The sequence below is a fragment of the Anomaloglossus baeobatrachus genome, chromosome 4 (genome assembly GCF_048569485.1).
Source record: "Anomaloglossus baeobatrachus isolate aAnoBae1 chromosome 4, aAnoBae1.hap1, whole genome shotgun sequence".
Taxonomy (NCBI): Eukaryota; Metazoa; Chordata; class Amphibia; order Anura; family Aromobatidae; genus Anomaloglossus; species Anomaloglossus baeobatrachus.
Window position 1 is genome coordinate 33,476,319 of NC_134356.1, and position 20,870 is coordinate 33,497,188.

At 51.2% G+C, this 20,870-nt stretch overlaps 1 protein-coding gene across 3 annotated transcripts in view; it reads right to left on the reverse strand.

Moving 5' to 3' along the window:
* Positions 1 to 1,967: 1,967 nt before the first annotated feature.
* The window catches only part of PACSIN2 (protein kinase C and casein kinase substrate in neurons 2), a 90,322-nt gene continuing 71,419 nt past the window's right edge, over positions 1,968 to 20,870 (reverse strand). For 2 of the 3 annotated variants that reach the window (XM_075342155.1, XM_075342153.1), the window contains exons 6-10: positions 19,875 to 20,050; positions 18,532 to 18,652; positions 16,601 to 16,725; positions 3,835 to 4,025; positions 1,968 to 2,651 (exon numbers count right to left, since the gene is read on the reverse strand). In XM_075342155.1, the coding sequence (XP_075198270.1) occupies positions 2,539 to 2,651; positions 3,835 to 4,025; positions 16,601 to 16,725; positions 18,532 to 18,652; positions 19,875 to 20,050 (726 nt within the window). In that variant the 3' untranslated portion in view covers positions 1,968 to 2,538. Of the gene's footprint in view, positions 2,652 to 3,834; positions 4,026 to 15,471; positions 15,580 to 16,600; positions 16,726 to 18,531; positions 18,653 to 19,874; positions 20,051 to 20,870 lie in introns of all 3 variants that reach the window. The other variant, XM_075342156.1, reaches the window with a different exon arrangement.

The following is a 20,870-nucleotide window of genomic DNA, read 5'->3' on the forward strand; positions in this document are numbered from 1 at the left end:
AATATATTTGTATTCTTTTCATAGGATAACAGCCAAAGATTCCTGGTGTGGCACAACTTACCCGAAATCCCACAAATCAGCTTTGTGTACAGTTATTTGTGCTATAGTATATGCAGTAAAGACTTTCCTCAACAAATCGCATTAGAAACTAATCGACAACACATCATTATAAACCAGGAGGCCTCTCGTGCCGGTTCCATACAGAAAAGGTGGGGGCAGGGAAGAGGACGACGGAGCACGAAAAACAAGGGATCTACTCTGCACACCACGGGATCCACCAGATCAGTTAGGCCCTGGTCATTACTCAACCATCCGGACTCGTGGCACCGAGGTAAGAAGTCACCGCCTCCTTCCGAGAAGACCAACTCCGCAGGTGCCACCGCCCCAGATTCTCGTTCTCCGAGACGTTGTGGAAGACGGTTTTTACAGTGTTTCGCTACGAGAAATCCACACAGGACTGAGAAGAAGAAGCTTACGGAGGTCACCAAATTTCCAAAGTTACGTATTCACGACACTTTATTTTTTTCCTTAGTTTATTACTAATTTTTTTTTGTATTTTTTTTTTCAATTTTTAAAAGGTTTTTCCAGAATCACAGAATACTTGTAAGACTATGATACAGCCAAAACTAGGGAGGATGGAAGGATCTAGAGTCGATAACAGTCTTCAAGCATAGTCTGTCATGAAATCCACGAGACGACATGCGCTTTGTTTTTTTTTTTTTTTTAAAAGTATTCTCTCCGGTATAGTCAATGGTTTATATATCTATATTATATATAGAGGCATAAATATGTAGATTTTTTTTTTTATTATTTTTTTTCCATATAGACACAAACGCACATTACTCTAAACACAGCGTTTGGCTACTTGTACAGTAGATGACGACATGAAGAAAGTCTTGACACATATGTAGCCATTTGGATGTAACTAGATCAGCTCTGTTCTGCATCAAGTCTACGGAGAAGGTGGGAGGCCAAGGTCGACCCCCTCCCAAAAAAAAGCCCTTACCCACCATGACAAGCTCGAAATAAATAGGTGCATGGCTCTCGGTTGGTCCTAGGAATAGAGGTTTTCATGTAATACTTTATCTCTGACCAACAAGGAAGTGGCCTACGACTAATATCAGAGGTTTGCTTTACCGTACAGGACAGGACAGAACATTAAAAAAAAAAAAAAAATTCAAAAATTACAATAATAAAAATAGACATCATCATCAAATCATCTGTACAACACACGAGGGAATGTGAGGTGAGAAGAAAGAGTTAAATACCAGAAAATAGTCCCAAGTTTTGATCTATTAAGGTTGGAATATAATTGATTCAAATACTAAATGAAAAAAATAAAAAAATAAAAAAATAAAAAATTATAAGTTAAAACTTTTACTTTATTTTGGTGGTCAATGACCCAAATTTAGGTTTTGAAGCTCTGCCACAATTTATTGTAACAGCCTTTATTAAATACAATACTATAGTACTATCCGCTAGGGTTAACTTTATTATTTTTTTTAATTTTTCTTTTTTTCTTTAATATATATTTTGTTTTTTTCTTTAAATATACGGAGTCACATGGTTGTGATAAAACCCGATCTTATAATTTAGAGATTTTTTTTTATCATGGAGGAGGAGCGGTGATCCATCTTGCTGGGGAAAGAAAAAAAATAATCTAAGTAGAAAAAAAAAGGAAAAAAAAAAGAAGAATTAAAAAAAAAAAAAAATTAGAAGAAAAAATATAAAATGGAAAAAAAAAAAATTAGAAAAAATAAAAAAACAAAGAATAAAAAAAAATTAAAATATAAAAAAAGAAAAAAAAATAAGAAAATAAAGGAAAAAAATATGAAAAATAAAACAGAATATAAAAAAAATAAATGAAAGGAAAAAAAAGAAAGAAAAAATAAATGAAAAATACTATAAAAAGAACATAAAAGAAAAAATATAAAAAAAAAAAAAGAAAAAAAAATATCTAACCCCAGCATTAAATTAGACAAGATTCTTATTAAAAAAAAAAAAAAACAGAACTGCAAATCTTAAAAAAATATATATTCCACATTACAGAAAAAAGGTCACTTCTAAACAAGTCATATGGATACATGAATGCGCAGGATCAATGCAAGGCACCGGTCCACAACAGCGACCGATAAAATTATATTAAATGGAATAAAAAAGGAAAACAAAAAAAAAAAAAATTTACAGCAAGAAAATAAGCAGGACCATTTCTTAAAGGTGCTGATTTTGCACAAAAAAAAAAAAAAAAAAATGGGTCCCTTCCAAAAGTAAGGACAGCTGCCGCTAAGGGGACTGTGTCTAAACTTTGAAAATGAGGGAGAAAAAAATAAAAATAAAATAAAATAAAAAAAAACAAAAACATCAAGATTCCCAGTTCTACCGAATGTATGCAAAGTCATTCCTAGTGTCAACCGCATCTTCCTTACATTGTAATATTTACAAGGTTATGTCGCATTCAGCTCATCCCAGTGACGAGATTACAGGTTATTACGAGAACTAGGTGCGCGCTAGAGGCGGGGGGAGGACGGCGCTCCTGCGTCACTGCACGGGCTCCACGTAGTTTGCAGGGTACAAGCCCACTTGGCCACCGTCCAGACGCCCTTTGCACCAGCCTTGTTCGTCTTCATCTTCTATTTTTGTCAGCTCTTCTCCTAAAAATTAAAAAAAGAAAAAAAAAAAAAAAAAAGTGATGGGTCATATTATGCATCTATAGGGGCTGAAAAGGGGTTTTCCGCTTTGGGCAATTCCTACTTGACAATGGGTTGATAAGAAAGTGTCCTCCTTACGGAGATCATCAGCGATCAGTGAGGAAGTCCTGCAATAAAGTGTTCAGTTTCCCTGCACTGCCCCCGCAGGAAGGATGGAGTATTACACGCTGTGCATTCAAATCAGTGAGGTGTGGTGTAATGCAGGACAGCAGAGGAAGGTCATCCAGAGAGATACTTTTTATTACTGCATTCTAGTCTTGCCAAGCAATGAGGATCCTCCATTAACTCACAATTTAAAAAGAGAATATATAGAGGGACCGACAGAGGGACCGACAGAGGGACCGACAGAGGGACCGACAGAGGGACCGACAGAGGGACCGACAGAGGGACCGACAGAGGGACCGACAGAGGGACAGAGGGACCGATAGAGGGACCGAGGGACCGATAGAGGGACCAAGGGACCGATAGAGGGACCGATACAGAGGGATAGCTTTATAACTTTTACAGGTTGGTCTTGTTATTTAAAAGACTCAAGCTAAAACTCATAACTATAGATTAGTTGAGCGCCTAACATTGCCCTCTGCTGATGCTTTACACTGCAGCTCTGCTCCATTCTGAATGATTGGTGCCTAAAACAACAACAACCACCACACCTAGAGGAAGTCTTTTTGCAAACCAACTAGCCCTAACAAATGACAGTGAGAGGACAGGCCAGGTCTTTGGTAGCCAATAAATCATGATATATCCCCATCCTATGGATTTCATAGAGACAAATCTTTAAATAATAAAGAACATTTATCGCCTAATCACAGGATAGATGGATTTAATCTTGGTGTGATGGCCGGATACTTAGGTACTGAGCATGTGCAGACGACAGTGAATAGAGCAGTGGTCGCACATGCTCAGTACCAACTGGACAATTTGGGACTCTTGTTCTTGCGACCGGTGGGTTATCCAGCAACCGGACTCCAAAAGATAATAAACACCTATCGATACGTGTTTTATGAGACAACCCCTTTAAATTATTAAAAAAAGGCACCACACGACTCGCCCTGCTTTACCCTTCCATTATTCTTTACTACCTCCCTTGTAAATCACTGCTGACCGGCATGGTCCCCCTCCTTACCAGCTTTGAAGCTGAGCTCATCGGTCTCTTGCCCGTCGTAGTCGTACAGTGCTCGGACCCGGACCTCCGCTCCGGCAGCAGCCTCTTCATCAAACGGGTTGCTGTCCCCGTTGGCGTCGTTGGTGGTGAAGGGGTTGTTGGACTCGTCATCGGACCACTCGGTGGGGTAACTCTTCTCGTAGCTGCTGACGCTGAAATACAAGACAATGATGGGTAAGAATCTGTATACCTGGACACAAAAAGGAAGGGGGACAGCCTTGCGGATAAAAACAACGAGGTTGGTTAAGTGACTGCGGCGCGTGCCTAAGAGTCAGCCGCTACAGGAATGGTTAGGACTGGCTGCGGTAATGACTGCCCCCTACTGGAGGAGAAAAGTCAGCGCAGAATAACGGCTAAATTATCTACACAGTAGACAAAAGTTCCAATTTTAAAAACAGAGCCACCAATATAGGAAAAAGTAGTGCTCGGTGCCTAGTGACTCCAACGTGGGACTAAAAGGTATTCAATCCCGGAAGCAACACGGGTATATACATATATACTGCATATACCAACCGTATACTTCCCAATAGACCCAATATTCCTGGCTCCAAAATGGACACCAAGTGGGTGGGTAATGGTGGCAGGGACTAGACATCCCAAATTTTGTTTTCAAAAGTGCAGCCACCACCGGTGAGCTCTTATATACAGTATTCTAGAATACTGTGTATAAGAGCCCAGTCCACTCTGTAGAATGTAGAAAAAAACACCTTTACTATATTCATCTAGGGGGCGGTCCGGTCCAATGGGAGATGCCGCTCTCCGGCCGGTCCCGTGGGAGACGCCGCTCTCCGGTCCGGCGCCTCCTCACTGAGGCAGTGTGCATGACGCGTCCTACGTCATCCACACTACCCTGCATTGAGGTCCTGCGCACGCGCACTTCGATCTGCGCTGCTCAGGGCAGATCAAAGTACGGTATAGTGCGCATGCGCGGGCGGTCTTTAACCTTTCCTCATACCTGAGCATTATCATACTTTGATCTGCCCTCAGCAGTGCAGAGAGAAGTGCGCCTGCGCAGGAACCTTAATGTCAGCCAGTGCGGATGACGTCATGCACACTGGACTGCGAAGAAGAAGGACGACGATTGCCGCAGAGCAGAGACACTCATCGGACCGAACCGGTCCCTAGGTGAGTATAATAAAAGTGTTTTTTCCAATATACAGAGCGGCCTGGGCCCTTATATACAGTATTCTGGAAAGCAGAATATAGGGGCTCACTGGTGGTGGCCGCAGCTTATAGTCACCAAATCTGGTGACCGGTTCCCTTTAATATAAGGAACTCTGGACTATCTCCAATAAAAGTGAATAAAAAGATGAACTGCAATACCACATGCCACCTGTTGATCAGGGGTGGTGCTGTTTCTTAAACTACAACCTGTGTGAACACAATGGGGTAGAATACCTATAACTGCCCAAAAATGGAGACTAGTGTAGAGCGGGCACTACCATGCTATAGTAGTGCTCGTTCATCACTAGTTACGAGTACTGAGCACCCGAGCATGGTAGTGCCCGCTCATCACTAGTTACGAGTACTGAGCACCCGAGCATGGTAGTGCCCGCTCATCACTAGTTACGAGTACTGAGCACCCGAGCATGGTAGTGCCCGCTCATCACTAGTTACGAGTACTGAGCACCCGAGCATGGTAGTGCCCGCTCATCACTAGTTACGAGTACTGAGCACCCGAGCATGGTAGTGCCCGCTCATCACTAGTTACTAGTACAGAGCACCCGAGCATGGTAGTGCCCGCTCATCACTAGTTACGAGTACAGAGCAACAGAGCATGGTAGTGCCCGCTCATCACTAGTTACGAGTACAGAGCAACCGAGCATGGTAGTGCCCACTCATCACTAGTTACTAGTACAGAGCACCCGAGCATGATAGTGCCCGCTCATCACTAGTTACTAGTACAGAGCACCTGAGCATGGTAGTGCCCGCTCATCACTAGTTACCAGTACAGAGCACCCGAGCATGGTAGTGCCCGCTCATCACTAGTTACGAGTACTGAGCACCCGAGCATGGTAGTGCCCGCTCATCACTAGTTACAAGCACCGAGCACCCGAGCATGGTAGTGCCCGCTCATCTCTAGTAACAAGTACTGAGCACCCGAGCATGGTAGTGCCCGCTCATCACTAGTTACGAGTACTGAGCACCCGAGCATGGTAGTGCCCGCTCATCACTAGTTACTAGTACAGAGCACCCGAGCATGGTAGTGCCCGCTCATCACTAGTTACGAGTACAGAGCAACCGAGCATGGTAGTGCCCGCTCATTACTAGTTACCAGTACCGAGCACCCGAGCATGGTAGTGCCCGCTCATCACTAGTTACAAGTACTGAGCACCCGAGCATGGTAGTGCCCGCTCATCACTAGTTACGAGTACAGAGCAACCGAGCATGGTAGTGCCCGCTCATTACTAGTTACCAGTACCGAGCACCCGAGCATGGTAGTGCCCGCTCATCACTAGTTACAAGTACTGAGCACCCGAGCATGGTAGTGCTCATCCACCACCAGTGAAGACGGAGGTGTCGACAGCCCCTAGACACCCACATGCCAGTTTCCAAGTTAATAAGCGGCGTTAATAGAGAACAATAAAGAGAAAAATGGTAGGTTAGTGTCCGGTGCTGGAAGGAAAAAATAAAGAAGGGGGGAAACCAATGTTAGTGAGAGAGCGAGTGGACGGAGTAGAGTCATGCGTTGCGCTCCGCGGCTCTATGCCCCCTACGGACATACAAGTGCAGACAACAAGAAGAGACAACAGGGAGCAGCGGAGTCACCAACTTTTTCGTTTTACTGTCCTCCTTCTCAATGATATTGTTCGTCTCCTCCTCGTCCTCAAACGGGTTGGGACTGGACTGTGTGGACTGCACTGACTGGACGCTAAGATGGCTATGTGGGAAGAAGAGAGCAGGCACATCAAACCAGCAACGCATCACATACAGGGGCGCACACTTTATACACCGCCACAGCCGGCACAGGGGAGTGACAAATCCTCGGCGGCACACGAATGCCGGCATCCTGGGTCATCGAGGAAGTTGGCACTACCCTGGTACGGCCGTCATGGAGTCCAAAAACCGTGGCATAAGACCTGGCGCTGTGAGGTAAATCCGGAGATATGACGATAAATCATGATATTCAAGTATGTCAGGAAGCCCTCTCCTGGTGTCACCCCCCCTTTCCTTCACACAACTGGTTTAACAACAAACTCCATGGCCATGTCCTGTGATATGGAAATGAGGTGGCTTTAGGACAAAGGACACAGGATGACTCCCTGCCGTCACCCTGTAACAAGAGTTGTATCTCATTAGCAAGGCTATGGAAATAGCCAGACAGAACGACTCCAGTAAAAAATGGTTCACATCTCGCAAGCCATATTTCCGATAAATATGGCAACCATAAAAATGGTGTCTCCGCATGCAGACGATGCCGGCACACCCTTTTTATGGGAGCAGGACATCGGGAAATGCCCCAGGCGTGATATCAGCCGATGGGGAACTGGCAGACAGGTCATGAGTCCCCTCGTTCTGTAGCTAAATTCATAACTGTCACAATGAGAGCATTGGCGTCCGCCTACGACGCTCCCAGGCAAAGTTATGGCCCATATTCCATGTTGGGATATTGTCCATAACTCAAGCCAGGGGTGGAGCAGTGCTCCCTGTGAGGTCACGAAGGTAGGAGGGGACCTGGATTTGGCCAGGTTGATAACCCTACTTCGGCCATTTTCCAGGGTTCTTCTCGCTGGGGGCACGTGTAGGAAACATCTGTGAGAGTTCCTGGAAACCTGGTCTACAGCGCCCCCCTGTGGCCAGACGCAACAAGGTAACTGCTGGAACTGTGTATGCCTGTTTGTAACCCATGCTTTGATTGTAACTGTACTCTGACATAACTGTATATTCTGTAGATTCCCTATTGTATGTATTGTAGTTTCTAGTGTGCTTTAGGCGATTAAATTATATAATTAATCTTGGGCTGTTCTGTTATCTCGATCTTGAATCCCACGTCTGTGTGTTCGGCTAATAGTTACCGTAAATCGGTTGGTGGCAGCGAATTGTGCCAAGGATTATTGTGGGGAGGCCAGTGAGATCCGGGGAGATTTTATATATTCCGCCCGCGGAGGTCGGGGGAATATATACCCTACTCTCACCGGGGACCCTTCAATAATCGGCATAAGTAGTATAGCGGCCTCCTTGCTTATTGTCGGGCAATTCCATAATTGGCCTGACTATAAGAGGGGCGCTAGAGAGCGCATCACGTGCTCTGTCTGTCGGTCGGGAGGTATAAAGTAGGGGTGACCCCCACTTGTTACCCCCCGATTGTGACGTACTGGTAGCCAGCGCGGGGGATTTCTGAGTGACCCCCCCGGTGGTTTGTGACATATTGGTGGCAAGCGGTGGGATCGAGATAATAGTGTGTGTGAGTGTGAGACCCATACTCCCAGACACTAAAGACTGCCTGCAGCAGCTGTGGCTGCTGGGGTCTTCAGACTAGCTCAACACTAGAGTGTCAGAGTGCAGATACTGTAAGGTGTGTGGGTGCATCAGGTGTCAGTTCTGTGTCAGTGACCAAAAGTCTGCAAGAATGGCTGAGAGCACCAGGAGCAAAGCCAAAGGAATGGCCGATGCTCAGGCCAGAGACGATGAGGAGGTTGTCCACGAGTCCTCCAGGAGCTCGACGCCAGAAAACAGCTCTGCAGAGGACATTGCACAACCGGGCACTGCTGGACAAGATGAGGAGCAGCTCGCCCAAGGGTCCTCAACGAGCCAGACGCCAGCCCTCCGCTCTGCAATGGACAGTGAAGCACCAGGCTCCGCAGCGGGCCGCAGATCACCACGTGCCATTCCACCGAGCCTGGGAGGCTCGGATAGCCTTCTTCAAATGGCTATGGCCCTACGCCAGGCTGGAGACCGGGAGGGCTACAAGGAACTCATGGCCGAGCGTGAGCGGCAAGCAGCGCGTGAAGAGCGCCAGGCAGAGCGTAACTACCAGCTGCAGCTAGCTCAGCTCCGGCCCTCATCAGCCACCCGTGACCTTCCAGACACCAAACTTCCAAAGGTCCGTGTTGAGGACTTCCCAGTGCTGGAGAAGGATGGAGACTTGGACTCTTTCTTGACTGCTTTTGAACGGACTTGCTTGCAGCATCATCTGAACAAGGACCAGTGGGCCAAATACCTGACCCCCCGTTTAAGGGGTAAGGCCCTGGATATCCTTGGGGACTTGCCTGCTGAGGCGGATCAGGGCTACGACACCATCAAGCGGGCCCTGATCCAACAGTACAACCTCACCCCGGAGTCCTACCGCAAGAAGTTCCGGACGCTGCAGAAGGGACCAAAGGACTCCTGGGCTGACCACCGGCGGGCACTTGCCCGAGCTGCCGACCACTGGACCCAAGGCCTGCAGCTTTCCACCGGACCGGAGATCCTGGACTTGTTCATCACGGAGCAACTCTTGTGGAACTGCCCTGAGGATCTCCGCCAGTTCATCCGAGACCAGAAGCCAAAGGGATCCACGGCTACAGCTGCCCTGGCAGATGACTACACCAACAATCGGGCTCCTGAAGCCAGGAGAGCAGCCACCAGCAGCACCTGGAGAGGGGGTAAGATGAACTCTGCGACTGCCCCACCTGCCCCTAGACTGCAGGGGGTGTCCCCCTCAACTCCCCTCTCCAGGCCCGTGGCACAGCCAAGACGGTGCCACCAGTGCAACCTACCTGGACACTTCAAGGCCATGTGCCCTCAGCGTCCCAAGGCCCCGGCTCCGTCCCCGTCCCAAGGGCCGCCCAAGGTGTATTGTGTGGGTGGGGGTGGTGGTAGGTCCCTGGACAGCTTCCAACCTGTCACCGTCGGCCAGTCTGTGACCATAGGACTGCGAGACAGCGCCTCGGAGGTGACTCTGGTGCGGCCTGAGATGGTGTCCCCCCAAGACTTGATCCCTGGAAAAACCCTCGCTGTCTCCGGGATTGGAGGCATTGACCCGGCGCTGCCTGTTGCTGACATTTATGTGGACTGGGGCGCAGGGCGAGGGGTGAGGGAGGTGGGGGTAACTGATCGGATCCCTGCAAACGTGCTACTTGGGACAGACTTGGGGCAGATAACCTCCCAGTTTGGGCCCCAACCAAGGGCTGAACCTTCAGCCCGTACTGACATGACTCCTGACAATGTTAATGTGTTATCTATGAATGATGTAAGGGAGGAGGGAGTGAACTCTGATATTTCTGCTTGCACAGACACCATAGACACACACACAGCTGCAGCTGTGACAGGGGAGGGGGTCAGAGAAAGGTGTGACAATGCCTCTACAAGTAACCAGCCTGTGAGCTGGGATCTGCTGCCCTCTGCAGGGATAAGCAGAGAGCAGGGTGCTGCAGGGGGAGGACCAGTGTGTGGGGTGGGGGCTACCACAGCAAATGTGGGGTCCCCAGAGATTTCACAGCGGGGTTCTGTTGCTGCAGGAGGGGAACAGGCAGGTGAGATTGGGGCCGGTCCAGGAGCGGAAGTGCTCCCAGGTAAGATCTCGGTGCATGGTTCCCCCACAACCGGGGTGTCAGGAAGCCAGGTAGGTCTGCCTGAACCGGCGACTTGGTCAGGAACGGAGGAGGAGCAGGCACGACCCACGGTCGCAGCGGCTGTGGCCGCTGTCACCCGCAGTGGGAGTGCTGGAAGCCAAGGGGCCTCCCGGAGGTCCGATAGCTCTTCCCCTTCTGACCAAGTGGCAGCCGAGTCAGGTGGAGGCCAGGACACAGGTCCCGGGGTACTGACCGAAGATGTGACAGTCTCGTCGATTCTGGCCACATCTGGTCAGGGGTTTCAGGCAGCGTTAGAAGCTGACGACAGCCTGAAAGCTCTAAAGGAGCAGGCGGCACAGCCTCCCTCGGACTCGGACCCGGAGCGAGTGGTCTGGGACCAAGGACGGCTGTACCGGGCCACGGTCCAGCAGGGTTCACCGGAGGCGTGGCCCAGGGACCGACAGTTGGTGGTACCCTATCCGTTCCGGACGGAGTTGTTGCGGATCGCACATGAGATTCCGATGGCCGGACACCTAGGGATCGCTAAGACCAAGGCCAGGTTAAACCAGCATTTCTACTGGCCAAAAATGGGGGCCGATGTGGCTGCCTACTGCCGTTCGTGTGAAACCTGTCAGAGAGTGGGGAAGGCGGGGCCACACCCCAAAGCCCCACTGGTATCTCTGCCAATCATCGATGAGCCTTTCAGGAGGGTGGCTGTGGATCTGGTCGGCCCGCTGGCCATCCCCAGCAGCTCCGGGAAACGCTTCATACTGACGGTAGTGGACTATGCCACCCGGTACCCAGAAGCAGTGGCCTTGTCGTCCATTCGGGCTGACAAGGTGGCCACCGCATTGCTGGAGATTTTCTCCCGAGTGGGTTTTCCCCAGGAAATGCTCACTGACCGGGGGACCCAATTCATGTCCCAGCTGATGGAGGCCCTCTGTAAGCAAGTCCAGGTGCGACATCTGGTGGCCAGCCCGTACCATCCACAGACTAATGGCCTGTGCGAGCGGTTCAATGGCACCTTAAAGCAGATGCTTAAGATGTTGGTCGACTCCCATGGGCGTGACTGGGAGCGGTATCTCCCACACCTGTTATTTGCTTACCGGGAGGTTCCACAGGCCTCAACAGGATTCTCACCGTTTGAGCTCCTGTACGGGCGACGTGTGCGGGGCCCCCTGGCTCTGGTGAAAGAGGCTTGGGAAGGGGATTTGGCCACCCCTGGAGTGTCGGTTATCGAGTATGTCATGCGCTTCCGGGACAAAATGCAGGCCTTGACGCAACTGGTACACGACAATATGGCTCAAGCCCAGGCCGATCAGAAGCGTTGGTACGACCAGAACGCTTGTGAGAGGACCTACCAAGTGGGTCAAGAGGTGTGGGTACTGGTCCCCGTACCACAGGACAAGCTTCAGGCAGCCTGGGAAGGCCCATACCTCGTGTACCAGCAGCTCAACCCTGTGACGTACCTGGTCACCCTGGACCCTGCCCGTGGAAGGCGGAAGCCCTTCCATGTGAACATGATGAAGGCACATCATGAGCGGGAGGCATGTGCGCTCCCCGTGTGCAACCTGCCCGAGGAGGGAGAAGCGGAAACCCTCTTGGATATGCTAGCCCAGGTTAGGGCAGGCGGATCCATTGAGGATGTGGAGGTTGGCCACCAGCTCTTGGAGGACCAACGGTCCCAGCTGTGGGCCACCCTACACCCCTTCCGGGGGTTGTTTACCAACCAGCCCGGAAGGACTGACTTGGCTGTCCATCACGTGGACACTGGGGATCATCCCCCGATCCGGCGTTCAGCATATCGGGTCTCCCTGGAGGTGCAGCAACACATGCGCCAGGAGATTGACGAGATGCTGGAGCTGGGGGTGATCCAGGCATCCAACAGCGCTTGGGCCTCGCCTGTAGTCCTCGTCCCTAAGAAGGACCGAACCACTCGGTTCTGCGTGGACTACAGGGGGCTCAATGCTGTCACGGTCGCCGATGCGTACCCAATGCCACGCATCGATGACCTGCTCGATCAGTTGGCCGGGGCTCAGTACCTGACCATCATGGACCTGAGCCGGGGATATTGGCAGATCCCCCTGACTCGCAAGGCCAGGGAACGCTCTGCCTTTATTACCCCATTTGGACTGTACGAGTCCACGGTGATGCCATTCGGGATGAGGAATGCCCCTGCCACTTTCCAGCGGATGGTCAACACCCTGCTCAAGGGACTTGAAGGGTACGCGGCCGCGTACCTGGATGACATTGCCGTCTTCAGTCCCACCTGGGAGGACCACCTAGAGCATCTAGCACAGGTGCTCAGGCGGATCCACCGGGCAGGTTTGACCATCAAGCCGGGAAAGTGTCAGCTGGCCATGAGCGAGGTCCAGTACCTCGGTCACCGGGTAGGTGGGGGAACGCTGAAGCCCGAGCCTGAGAAAGTGGAGGCCATCGCATCCTGGCCCACCCCCAGGACCAAGAAGCAGGTGATGTCCTTCTTGGGGACCGCTGGGTACTATAGGAGGTTTGTTCCATGCTATAGTAGCCTGGCAAAGCCCTTGACGGACCTCACCAAGAAGAAGCTGCCCTCTGCAGTCGATTGGACAATGGACTGCGAGACAGCCTTCCGGGCCCTAAAGGACGCCCTGTCCAGCCCGCCCGTGCTACAGGCAGCCGACTTCACGCGGCCGTTTGTAGTACAGACCGACACCAGTGACTTCGGCCTCGGTGCGGTGCTCAGCCAGGTGGACTCTGCGAGCCAAGAGCACCCAGTCTTGTACCTGAGCAGGAAGCTGTTACCAAGGGAAGTGGCCTATTCTACAATGGAGAAGGAGTGCCTGGCCATAGTGTGGGCCCTGCAGCGTCTGCAACCCTATCTATACGGGCGCCACTTCATCGTGGAGACGGACCACAATCCCCTCAGCTGGTTGCACACCGTCTCTGGGACGAATGGGCGATTGTTGCGATGGAGCCTTGCGCTCCAGCAATACAACTTCACCATTCGCCACAAAAGGGGCCGTGACCACGGTAACGCAGACGGGCTGTCCCGACAAGGAGAGGTCGCGGACGGGCGCACGGGGGAACACCGGAGTGTGCTGCCCCCTAGCGCCCTCAAAAGGGGGGAGGTGTGAGGTAAATCCGGAGATATGACGATAAATCATGATATTCAAGTATGTCAGGAAGCCCTCTCCTGGTGTCACCCCCCCTTTCCTTCACACAACTGGTTTAACAACAAACTCCATGGCCATGTCCTGTGATATGGAAATGAGGTGGCTTTAGGACAAAGGACACAGGATGACTCCCTGCCGTCACCCTGTAACAAGAGTTGTATCTCATTAGCAAGGCTATGGAAATAGCCAGACAGAACGACTCCAGTAAAAAATGGTTCACATCTCGCAAGCCATATTTCCGATAAATATGGCAACCATAAAAATGGTGTCTCCGCATGCAGACGATGCCGGCACACCCTTTTTATGGGAGCAGGACATCGGGAAATGCCCCAGGCGTGATATCAGCCGATGGGGAACTGGCAGACAGGTCATGAGTCCCCTCGTTCTGTAGCTAAATTCATAACTGTCACAATGAGAGCATTGGCGTCCGCCTACGACGCTCCCAGGCAAAGTTATGGCCCATATTCCATGTTGGGATATTGTCCATAACTCAAGCCAGGGGTGGAGCAGTGCTCCCTGTGAGGTCACGAAGGTAGGAGGGGACCTGGATTTGGCCAGGTTGATAACCCTACTTCGGCCATTTTCCAGGGTTCTTCTCGCTGGGGGCACGTGTAGGAAACATCTGTGAGAGTTCCTGGAAACCTGGTCTACAGCGCCCCCCTGTGGCCAGACGCAACAAGGTAACTGCTGGAACTGTGTATGCCTGTTTGTAACCCATGCTTTGATTGTAACTGTACTCTGACATAACTGTATATTCTGTAGATTCCCTATTGTATGTATTGTAGTTTCTAGTGTGCTTTAGGCGATTAAATTATATAATTAATCTTGGGCTGTTCTGTTATCTCGATCTTGAATCCCACGTCTGTGTGTTCGGCTAATAGTTACCGTAAATCGGTTGGTGGCAGCGAATTGTGCCAAGGATTATTGTGGGGAGGCCAGTGAGATCCGGGGAGATTTTATATATTCCGCCCGCGGAGGTCGGGGGAATATATACCCTACTCTCACCGGGGACCCTTCAATAATCGGCATAAGTAGTATAGCGGCCTCCTTGCTTATTGTCGGGCAATTCCATAATTGGCCTGACTATAAGAGGGGCGCTAGAGAGCGCATCACGTGCTCTGTCTGTCGGTCGGGAGGTATAAAGTAGGGGTGACCCCCACTTGTTACCCCCCGATTGTGACGTACTGGTAGCCAGCGCGGGGGATTTCTGAGTGACCCCCCCGGTGGTTTGTGACATGGTAGTGCCCGCTCATCACTAGTTACAAGCACCGAGCACCCGAGCATGGTAGTGCCCGCTCATCACTAGTTACGAGTACTGAGCACCCGAGCATGGTAGTGCCCGCTCATCACTAGTTACTAGTACAGAGCACCCGAGCATGGTAGTGCCCGCTCATCACTAGTTACGAGTACAGAGCAACCGAGCATGGTAGTGCCCGCTCATTACTAGTTACCAGTACCGAGCACCCGAGCATGGTAGTGCCCGCTCATCACTAGTTACAAGTACTGAGCACCCGAGCATGGTAGTGCCCGCTCATCACTAGTTACGAGTACAGAGCAACCGAGCATGGTAGTGCCCGCTCATTACTAGTTACCAGTACCGAGCACCCGAGCATGGTAGTGCCCGCTCATCACTAGTTACAAGTACTGAGCACCCGAGCATGGTAGTGCTCATCCACCACCAGTGAAGACGGAGGTGTCGACAGCCCCTAGACACCCACATGCCAGTTTCCAAGTTAATAAGCGGCGTTAATAGAGAACAATAAAGAGAAAAATGGTAGGTTAGTGTCCGGTGCTGGAAGGAAAAAATAAAGAAGGGGGGAAACCAATGTTAGTGAGAGAGCGAGTGGACGGAGTAGAGTCATGCGTTGCGCTCCGCGGCTCTATGCCCCCTACGGACATACAAGTGCAGACAACAAGAAGAGACAACAGGGAGCAGCGGAGTCACCAACTTTTTCGTTTTACTGTCCTCCTTCTCAATGATATTGTTCGTCTCCTCCTCGTCCTCAAACGGGTTGGGACTGGACTGTGTGGACTGCACTGACTGGACGCTAAGATGGCTATGTGGGAAGAAGAGAGCAGGCACATCAAACCAGCAACGCATCACATACAGGGGCGCACACTTTATACACCGCCACAGCCGGCACAGGGGAGTGACAAATCCTCGGCGGCACACGAATGCCGGCATCCTGGGTCATCGAGGAAGTTGGCACTACCCTGGTACGGCCGTCATGGAGTCCAAAAACCGTGGCATAAGACCTGGCGCATTTTACCATCCCATAGAGAAATATTGGGGCGCCATTGTATGACCTGCCTGTCGGGGAAGGAAGGGGGAGGCTGGAGCTGTGCCCATATCACAGCCGAGCCATACCGTCCTCTCTCAGGGAAAAGTGGACAGAAAATCTGCTGCCATTGTACCCGGATCACCCCAGTAAAGTGGACCAACGCCACCAGCGGGTGCTTCTGTCTCTAACAGATCCCGCCCACCTGACTAATGTGTGGTCCGGTCTCCCGCCACCGAAGTAACAAAGACTAACGCATAATTTGCATCTCTGCTCCTTTACTTTAGGGACCCCCTTCGGTATCCGGATAATGGCAAAAGTACCAGAGACCTTTAAGGATCAATCATAGGCAAAATATAGTCATCTTAAAGGGGTCCTCCACCTAAGAGGGCTGATCAGAGTCTCCCCTCTAATTAATGGGGGTATTAATACTCCCTGCAGAGCCCCCACAGGGAAATTGAGGGTTTACATGACACCCATTGTAACCCAGGGATGGAGACGCACTGATTTCAGGGGCGCTGAATGTGTATAATATCTAATAGCTTCAAAACATAGGGGTTTTCAGAACCAGCCAGCCTTATTAAAAAGGGTTTACTTTTAGAAATAGCGCCCCCCCCCCTGACCATTGGTCATGTGCGGTATTGCAGCTATGCTCCATTCACGTCACTGCGGCAGAGCTGCAATACTAGACACAACCTGTGGTCAGGAGTGGCGCTGTCTCTAATCTTGGACACCCCCCAGTACAAGTGGAAGGAATAAGCCATGGTGTGACCTGAATAAAGAAAATGTGGGGACCCACCTGCTGTGTTTATTCTGCAGAGACCCCTCGCCCGCCTGGCTGATTCCGGTCAGGGTGACCCCCTCTCCGGGCTTCTTTTTGTTCTCTCTTCGGCTGAGCGTACGGTTTAAGTCGGCGGACCATTCCTACAAGAAAGGGTTAACCAAAGAGCAGTTGAGCGCCCAACTGTGCAGTACACATCATCCTCCAGCAGGGGGCACTGGTGCACAAAGTAATGTAGACAATCGGCCATTTTTTTTCCCATTTCCCCATATCATGAGGTTCATGCATCATGCGGGGAGAGAGGACGGCCCCGAAACGAGAGCGGCTCCGGATCGTGACGAGCGCGAGGACGAGCCGCCCCCAGGTTGCCATGGCAACACAAAATCTGAGCGAATTGGCCCCGAAGCCTCCCGGTCGTGTTACACGCACCATTAAACGGCAGCACAAAAACGCTTTTTACATATTAAAACCGAACACCACAGAATAGAGCCATCTGCTATTACAGCTGGTCACCACAGGGTGGCAGCAGTGGGGCTGGCAGAGCCCGGGGATGGGGGGGGCGCGCACATGCCCTTGAAAAATAGCATTGATGTAACGAGGGCGATCGCATTAACACGTAGATCCAGTGCGGCGTGATGTTACACCAGCAGGGGGCGCTACGCCTGGAGGATATTACATCCCTATCGGTGTGTAAAAAATGTACATTTCCCTTTGCACTCAACAATGTGGAGCTACAAACACCAGCCAGTCTGTATATATTATAGGAAAGTCATTAGTCTTGGGGGGAAAAAGGGAGAAGACAGCGCCACTCACGTGCACTGGTAGCATCTGGTATTACATGTCAGCCTCATTTATTTAATACAGGGATGAGCTGTAATTCCAGACATCACCTGTGCACAGGAGGGGCGCCATTACTGGGTGGTTTTTTTTTCTATTCCCGGACAGCCCCCATATTCAGTAAAGACCCCTGCCCAGGGCCAAGATTAATAGGATAGATCATCGATATCAGATAGTTTCGGGGGGGATCTGACAACTGACACCTTCACTGCTCAGCAGTTTATGGCATCTGCGTATAATATAGTGCCATGTAGTGGCCATTCTCAGGTACTGCAGCTCAGATCCCATTCACTTGAATAGGAGCCGAGCTGCAGTACCCAAGAATGGCCACTACCTAGTGCATGGCGCTTTACTGTCTGCCATGTAGTGGCCATCTCCAGTATTGCAGCTCAGGTCCCATTCACGTTGATAGGAGCCGAGCTGCAGTACCCAAGAATGGCCACTACCTAGTGTATAGCGCTGTACTGTCTGTCATGTGGTGGTCATCTTAGGTACTGCAGCTCAGGTCCCATTCACTTTAGTAGGAGCTGAGCTGCAGTACCCAAGAATGGCCACTACCTAGTGTATGGCTCAGATAAACTTACTACAGCTGATGAGTGGGGGGTGCCGGGTGTCAGCCCCCCACCAATCTGATATTGATGACCCATCCTATTTCTGGAGAACCCCTTTAATTGACCATAGACACAGCCTACATAGGAACCCGCGCACAAAAAATGAAACATGCGAGCAACAGACGACTGCAAACACCGGAAGAGAGGACCGCAAGACGTTACTTACTTCATCCTCACGTCATGGAAGGCAGGAGAGACAGGAGGAGAAATATTAACAGTGCATACACGTAACAGCCTGGTATATAGAGATATGCTGCGGTCAGCAATGTCATACCCAGCAGTGGCCATCCTCAGGGGGAGGGCGCCACTGCTCCGGCCTTAAATCCTCTGCACTGCTGACAGATTGGTGTAACGAAGGCCTGGATCGTGTAATACTCAGCAGAGACCCGAGCCCCCCGTTACCTCTTCCCCAAACAGCCGAACCCCCACCTCTTCAACCCCTGCCCCCACTCCAGCCCATATAAAAACATCGGATGTCCATCCATAATCGTCCCTCCTCACCTCGAACTGAGGCCAGTTCATGGACATGCCGGGGCCGTGATTGTTCTTGAACCATTTCAGGTCTTCCAGGACGTCGGCCGACTTGATGGCGTAATCCAGGTCTCTGTATATACTGGAATAACTGGGAGCAGGGAGAGGAAACAAGCAATGACACGTCCAATATGTCATTTCACATTGCAGTCAGCCTAATTAGTGCCGCCATATATCACTGAAGGATAAATCAAGTGCACATTTATACAAAAGGAGGTTTTAGGGTCTTTATATATCCCCCCCCAGGGAGCCTTCAATATGGAAATTAATCAATACGGTCACAGGAAAGTGGAAGAGGGCGAAGACTATCAGCAATGAGGCTGCGCTCGCTGCACGTTCTATGTGAGGAGTCTACGGAGGAGCAGCCTCCCCTGACAAAGCTACAAAGAATACAAAGCTTTTATTACATGTGATGTCATAGGAGATGCCATCCTGTTCTGTGTCTACATCTCTCTGTATCCCCCCCATCCAATTCATCCCACCCCCCCATCCAATCCATCCCCCCCCCCCATATCCAATCCATCCATCCCCCCCTATCCAATCCATCCTCCCCCCCCCCTATCCAATCCATCCTCCACCCCCCCTATCCAATCCATCCTCCCCCCCCATCCAATCCATCCTCCCCCCCCATCCAATCCATCCTCCCCCCCTATCCAATCCATCCTCCCCCCCATCCAATCCATCCTCCCACCCCCTATCCAATCCATCCTCCCACCCCCTATCCAATCCATCCTCCCCCCCCCTACCCAATCCATCCTTCCTTCGCCCCCCCTACCCAATCCATCCTTCCCCCCCCCCCCAATCCATCCTCCCCCCCTACCCAAGCCATCCTCCCCCCTACCCAATCCATCCCCCCCTATCCAGTCCATCCTTCCCCCCCCTATCCAGTCCATCCTCCCCCCCCCCCTATCCAGTCCATCCTTCCCCCCCCCCTATCCAGTCCATCCTTCCCCCCCCCTATCCAGTCCATCCTTCCCCCCCCCTATCCAGTCCATCCTTCCCCCCCCCTATCCAATCCATCCTTCCCCCCCCCCTATCCAATCCATCCTCCCCCCCTATCCAATCCATCCTCCCCCCCCCCTATCCAATCCATGCTCCCCCCCGCCCTATCCAATCCATCCTCCCCCCCGCCCTATCCAATCCATCCTCCCCCCCCTATCCAATCCATCCTCCCCCCCCCCCTATCCAATCCATCCTAGCCCCCTACCCAATCCATCCTACCCCCCCCCCCCTTCCCCCATCCAATCCATCCATCTACATTTCCTCCATCCAGTCTTGACGCCCCCTCCATGGAACCAATGCTGAGATCTCACCCATCCAGATTGGACAGATCCAGATGCTTCTCCACGTCGAGCAGCAGATCCCGGAAGAAGCGGAGTCTCTTATCCTCGAACTGCTGGCACTGCTCAAACACCTGCTCCATGTTCTCCATGTACTGCGGGGTGGTGCCGTCCAGGTCCTTCAGGGTCTTCTCGTACTTCTCTTTGGTCTGTGAAGAGCACAGGACGGGGTGGGGATAACTCACCGACATTGCTCCCTGCAGTCATCTCCTTCTCTTACTACAGCGTGTTTTAAAAAGGGAGACCATCAGCAGGTATGACCCTGCAAAACTGGAACCCGTGCTAAATAGGGATAGTAGTGCAGCTCCTGCACTGTGCACTGTGCACTTGATTGGACGCTAAAGCCAAGCGGAGGGGATGTGGGGCGCTTGCCCGATGCCCCCATAACGTTGCTGACTGTACACATTAGACCCCTATCAGGTGAATGCTCGGACCCCCTCCCGTCCCCCAGGTACATGGACGCTCAGCCGAGCATGCATATGTTTTAAGAAAGAAGCTAGACTCCAATTGCAATCTATAGAGGGTCGGGTGGCCGAAATCCAACATCGACACCGGCCCCCATAGATGTGTCCCCCAAACCAGTGACTCTGCTGGAGAACTACAACTCCCATCATGCCCTGACAGCCATAGCTTGGGGAACGCGGCATCTTATCCCATCCTTTCCTCCCCCAAAAAACTAGCACACTTCCCTTCTGAAATACTCTGTACTGCTTCTTCCAAAAGCCTGTGTTGATCCGAACAAGTCCCTGCCTCTAGCGAAGTCAGCACTGTCCTCTCCTGAAATACTCTGTGCTGCTCATAATTTCGTATTGTTTCCCATTTTAGGCAGGGAAGCAATAATCAGACGAGGGTAAAAAGTGACATATGTAAGCCTCATAGACCCCCATATAACCACGTGCGTCACGGTGAGAAGGAAAGTCCCCCTACTCTAGTGTCCTATGTATTATTCACCAGGGGCGCAATGAATTA